The sequence below is a fragment of the Nothoprocta perdicaria genome, unplaced genomic scaffold (genome assembly GCF_003342845.1).
Source record: "Nothoprocta perdicaria isolate Ctin4 unplaced genomic scaffold, notPer1 scaffold_535, whole genome shotgun sequence".
In the NCBI taxonomy this organism is placed as follows: domain Eukaryota; kingdom Metazoa; phylum Chordata; class Aves; order Tinamiformes; family Tinamidae; genus Nothoprocta; species Nothoprocta perdicaria.
In genome coordinates, this window is record NW_020455794.1 from 110,312 (window position 1) to 116,016 (window position 5,705).

Below are 5,705 nucleotides of genomic sequence, written 5' to 3' on the forward strand. Positions count from 1 at the left end.
AGCCCTGCACGTGTACACACCCTCTCCCGCAGCCTGTTTCCGTAACAAATGTTTATTTCAGATGCTGGCGGCTTTTCCGCAAGGCCTGGATGGAAATGATAAGTGAAGCGCGAAGCCGGGGTGGTGCTGGGCGCAAACAGGCGAACGTCACCCCCTGCCCGTGGGTAGAGAGGAGCACCAGGGCTGGCGCTGGCGTGGGGAGCTGCTCCGGGCCGGGGCAGCGCGGGCAGGACGGCTCTGCACCCAGCGCAGCCTCCGGCCGGCAGAGCCCCGCGTGCCCAGCGGCCTGGCCGGCGTGCTGCTCCGCCTGGGCCGGAGCTGCGCGGGAGCAGGGAGGTGCTGCCCAGAGCCGGCGCTACGGCGCCCGAAGCCCGTGGGCACCTCTGCGGGGAGCAGCGTGTCTGTACCGTGTGTCCGTGGCTGGCTCGGGGGGTGAGGGCGTCCCGTGCTCCCCCTTGGCTTGGGGGTTGAGAAGGCACTTGGGGAGGGTGGGGAGGGGAGCATGGCAGCGGCAGGCGCATGGGAGGCACTTCCCTTTACTTCTCCTGCATCTTCTCCAGGATAGGCACGATCATGTCAAACTTGGGGCGCTTGGCTGGGTCCTCGTTCATGCAAATCTTCATCAGCTTGCAGATGTGCGGGGAGATGCCAGGTGGGATGGTTGGACGCAGCCCCTCCAGTGCCACCTGGGAGCAAAGGGGAAGCCGAGCGGTATCAGAGCTCCGGGCTCAGCTGTGGAGCTCAGAGGCCCAGCAGGTGCAGTACCCGCCTCCAGGCTCTGCTGCCTCTCCCTGCGGGCTCCTGCAAACCCAACCACGGCCTGGCTTCCCACAGCGCCATTTCCCCTGCCCACCCCTCACCTTCATTCCTATCTCCATGTTGGACAAGTCTGCGAACGGCACTTCGCGGGTCACCAGCTCCCACAGCAGCACGGCGAAACTCCACATGTCCGCTGAGCGCCTGTTAATTTCCTCGGGCTTCTTCTGCAAGGCTGTAGGGAATGCAGCACGGCAAAGTGAGCGGGGCYGAGGGCAAGGAAGGGGCAAGGAGCAGGCAAGGAGCAGGAGGGACATGGCCCACCATTGCAGCCCACCTTCTGGTGCCACCCAGGCTGGCGCGTACATCCTCCCCGGGCACTGGAAGGAGAACTTGACGTCGGCCATGCTGATCCGCGCTGTCATGTCCTCGTCAATCTGGGGGGAGAGGAGCGGTCACGGGGGGGCCTGTCCTGCACCGGGGGGAAGGCCTGGGTCCAGCGGCGCTCGCACTCACCATGATGCTGCGGCTGTTGAGGTGGTGGCGGGGAATGAGGGGCTCTAGTGTGTGCAGGAAGGCCATGCCGCGCGCAATGTCCAGGGCAAACTTCACTGCCTGCATCTGGTCCACCACGAAGTCTGCGGGGAGGGAGACGGCGAGAGGACAGTGATGCCACGGCCACTCGTGSGGAGGGCATGTGAAGAAGGGGCTGCGGGTGTTTGTAACAGGGGGTGATGTGGAAATGGGGACTGGAGCCCAAGCTTAAGCCAGGGCTAGGCTGGTGGTTGTAGCCAGAGCTTCCCCACATCACAGGGAGGGAGCTTTGCAGGGGCAGACACCCAAACCTCTGCCCCCAGCTCGCTATCTTCACCGGCGCTCACTTGTTCCCTCGTGTAGCACGTTGTAGAGAGAGCCGTAGGGCATCCAGTGGCTGATGATGATGGGGTGGGGTGCAGGGGGGGCCTGGCAGGCACCCAGCACCGGCAGCACGTTGGGATGTGAGAAGATCCTGCAAGAGATGCGACAGTCCTGAGAACAGTGCGTGCYGCCCACATGCCTGCACCAGCCCGGCACGGTGCACGGCCCAGGGCATCACCCTGTCCCTGCCAGGCACCGCTCTCTGGGGCACCAGCGCCCAATCCTGGCCCTCCCGCGGGATGCCAGTGCTCACCGGAGCTTCGGATACTCCTCGTTGAAGTCTCGGCTCTTCCGAGTGGTCCAGTCGCGGATTTTCAGCATTTTGATGACGATGTCATTGCCTTGCCAGCGCCCTTTCCACAGCTGCAGGGGGATGAGTGGAGTTAGTCCCCACGGAAGGGCAATTCCATCCCCGAGCATCTCCCAGCCCTGCACGCAGGACTGTGGGGTGCATGGAGCCCACGAGGGCCTGACCACAGCTCTGTGCAACAGCAGTGACTGAGTAGAGGAGCAACCCACGGCACGTAGTCCTGGGCCACAGCCCTGGGCGGGCTGGCCCCACACTTGGCTATGGAACTGCAGCAGTAATGCTGGGCAGAGAGCAGGGATCTGCAGCAACAGAGCTATCTTATCTCAGAGACGAGCAGGCCCACACACCTCTCCTGACTGGTTCTCGTTGAGTTTCTGGCCCAAACTCAGCTGTTTGAAGTCTATTCCAGCAAGTTTGTTGAGTGTCCCATTTCCTGTAACAAGAAGGAGAGGTGGGAGAGCCTGTGGGAGCTGCCTGGTTTCATGGGACTTCTCCCTCCCGATATCCCCTGAGAGCACAGGGACAGGGAGCACCAATGAGGCACCCCACTCCCGCCAGGAGCCACCTGAGGTGCTGCCCATCTCCAGGAGGAGCTGTTAGCAGTGCAGACTGCTGCTTCCCTGCGGACACCAGCCCGGCCACGGAGAGGAGCCATGCTCTTCCCGCCGACAACGCGTCCCCAGGCAAAGGCTCTGTGCTTACGGGGACGTGTGCGGGTTGTGCCCTTCCAGAAGGTGTCCTTGTAGGGAATCTTGGTGAGGCTCTGGCCGAGCTTCTCCGCACGCTCTGCAGGACAAGCAGTTGGACCGTGCAGACACGGTGAGCTCATGAGCTCGCTAATGCTGCACATGCAACTGCAGCAGCAGATGGGGGTGGCCCTGGCGCCAGAGGAAGAACCTCCTACCCTTCAGTATTTCCCGTAGTGGCGTCTTGGCTTTGTCGATGGGCGTCTCGCCGTATTTGTTAGCAACGCTGACCAAGGCCCCATTGCTCACAAGGTCCTGAAGGAGAAGAAAGTGAGGATCTTCACAGAGTTTGTTGCCCTCTTCTTTTCCGTTTCATACCACATCCAGCCTCCTGCCTGCTCTCCTCCCATCCCGCCTTSCCCCACCCCACAGTCCCCTCAGCCCTGACCAAGGCTTCCGCTCACCTCAGCCACCTGGTCGTGTCCCCAGAAGCAGGCGTAGTGCAGAGGGGTGTTGCCGTGTTCGTTCACCGCGTTGATGTCTGCCTTGAACTGGATCAGCTGCAGGCAGAACAATCCCTGTAAGTCTAGAGCGTAAATCGCCATCCCGCCAGCAGCTCGCCCGGGGAGAGGACAGGAGCTCCAGCGCCAGCCCTGCGCGCCGATGGACACCGGGCATTTGTGGGGGTGCAGGAGGCGCAGGGAGCTCCGAGGCCTCCGGGCAGGAYGCACAGCTCATGACAGGGGAGCGCAGGAGTCCCGGGAGGCACAGGGCAGAGCTCTGGGCAGCCTGCGTGGGGCTGGCACGCGGGASGGGGGCGATACCTTCTGCACTATGTCACGGTGGCCGTGGCTGGCAGCGAGGTGCAGGGGGGTGTCGTCGCCGCGGTTCATGACATTGATGCGAGCGCCCCGCATGATGAGCATGTCGACCACGTTGGAGCGGCCCTCGCGGCAGGCCCAGTGCAGCGGGCTGAAGCCATGGTCGTCCCTGGGGAGACGGGCAGCGAGAGCTCCGCCGAGCTGCCCCAGCGGCCCCGAGGAGCTGGTGCCGGACCCTGCGCCGGGGGCAGCCCCGCAGCCCAGCGGGCAGACGGCGCCGCGCCGCGAGCACCCGCCCCAGGCTGCCCAGTGACCCAAGGGTGCTGCAGAGCCGAGCACGACCGGCTGGGCCCTCGCAGCTCTCCCATCCCCAGGAGGGCCCCGCAGGGCCCGGCCAAGTCCCGTCCTCCCCAGGGCTGGGTGGCGGAGGTGCTGGCAGGCGCCTGCCCCCGCTCCAGCCCCCACACGCTGCCTGGCCAAGTAAGGGAGGAGGAGGCTGCCCGGGCCTTAAAAGGAGATGAGGGCCCGCGGCACATCCCGGCTCCCTGCTCCCCGGGTCCCGATGCGGCGCCGCGGGCCCGTCCGTGCCCCCTTGCTGGGGAGGGACCACCGCGGCACTGGGGGCTGGCCCTGCCCGCCCGGGCTCTGCACTGCGAGAGCCCACGGGAGCTGCTGGGCCTGGGGAGCTCCCCGCCGCACTCTGCACCCTGGCAGCGGGTCTGCCCCAACAGCCGAGGGCAAGCCGAGTTAGCAGGACACGAGTTAGCGGGATGCGAGTGAGCGGGACACGAGTTAGCGGGATGCGAGTGAGCGGGACACGAGTTAGCGGGATGCGAGTGAGCGGGACACACCGGGGCCGGGGCAGCCCCCGCTGCCCCCAGGGCCAGCCGGCGCGGGACGCGTCTCCGTGCTGGGAGCCCCGCCGCAGCAGCGGCCGAGGGGACGGCAGCCTCATGCCTAAGCGATGCGGTAACTTCCTGCCGGGCTGGGAGGAGCCGAATCCCACCCCCTGTCCCGGGACAAAGCCCGGCGGAAAGGGGCCGAGCGCGGGGCCCGCCAGGGCCGGCGCTCCGGCCGCCCGCCCCGCTCACCCCTGGTTCAGGTCGTTCTCGGTGTTGTCCAGCCAGAGGCGCACRGCCACGGCGTTGCCCTCCCGGCACTGCGTGAAGATGTCATCCATGGTGGCTGCTGCGGCACAGGGGACACGCTGGGGACGCGGGGCTGCCCGCGGGGCTCGGCCCGCGCGGGGGCACCTCCGCAGGGAGCAGAGCCTCGTCCCCCGGCAGCCCCGGGACATGCGCGGCCACCACGGGGGCGGTCGGCGGGCCGGGCTCGCACGGCCGCAAGGGGAAGTTCACACCGACTGAGGGCTCACGAGCAGCTGTCTCGGCGCGCAGGAAACGGCTTCGTGCCCTCGGCCTTATCCCCGGGCACAGCCGGCCCGGCACGGCCGCCCCGGCACGCAGCACAGCGCTGCGGGCAGAGCTGGGTGCTGGGGGAGTCCGGCACCCCCTGCACGGGACTGGGTGGCTCTGCCACCTCCGTGGGCCCTGCTGGGCCGAACTTGGCCAAGGAGCACACTGAAGGGATGGGCATCCCATGGATGCGCGAGCTCTGCTGTCCCTGTCCACTAGCCATCCCACCCTACGCCGTTTCCCAGCTTCCCTTCCCATTGCCAGGGCTCCTCCGAGAATGAGCACGGCAATGAGCACGAGCGGCAGCCCCCGGCGCGTGGGAGCCCGTGGGTCCGCTCAGCCCGGCGCTGCTGCCCCCGGGCCCGAGCCCCGGCTGCCCGAGGGGCCGGGGGAGCCCCCAGCTGCACCGCACCCCGCTGGGGCAGCAATGGACGCCCCGTGCCCTCTGCGGACACCCCGTCCCCTCTGCGGAATGCTGCTCCCATAGCCAGCCCCACGTGGAGAGAGAGACCCCCGCCCCGTGCCTGCCCCTCCGGACCCCCAGGCCCGGCCAGGAGGGCCCGGGACCTCCCCAGAGCCCGGTCCCTCACCGATCCCCCGCGTCACGGCCCCATCGGCCTCCGCACTGACGCMTCCCACCCCGCGGGCCCCGGCCGCCTCCAGGGACAACCCCTGCCAGTGCCGCCCAGGCCAGCCCCGCAGCCGTCCGTGTCCCCTGCCTGTCCCCGTGCAGCCATGGTGCTCCTGCTCCTCCCCATGCACACCTACCTGCCCCTTCCGCTGCTCCTGCCCCTTCCCC

At 67.4% G+C, this 5,705-nt stretch overlaps 1 protein-coding gene across 1 annotated transcript; it reads right to left on the minus strand.

Moving 5' to 3' along the window:
• Positions 1-41: 41 nt before the first annotated feature.
• Positions 42-4,888, minus strand: ILK (integrin linked kinase). Its single transcript, XM_026048344.1, has 13 exons — positions 4,867-4,888; positions 4,583-4,679; positions 3,495-3,660; positions 3,135-3,230; positions 2,889-2,985; positions 2,687-2,770; positions 2,332-2,417; positions 1,928-2,037; positions 1,638-1,765; positions 1,273-1,394; positions 1,094-1,193; positions 861-991; positions 42-686 (listed from the first exon to the last, which is right to left on the minus strand). Exons 2-13 carry the CDS (start codon positions 4,669-4,671, stop codon positions 537-539), a joined length of 1,359 nt encoding a protein of 452 aa, XP_025904129.1. The 5' UTR covers positions 4,672-4,679; positions 4,867-4,888; the 3' UTR covers positions 42-536.
• Positions 4,889-5,705: the final 817 nt, after the last annotated feature.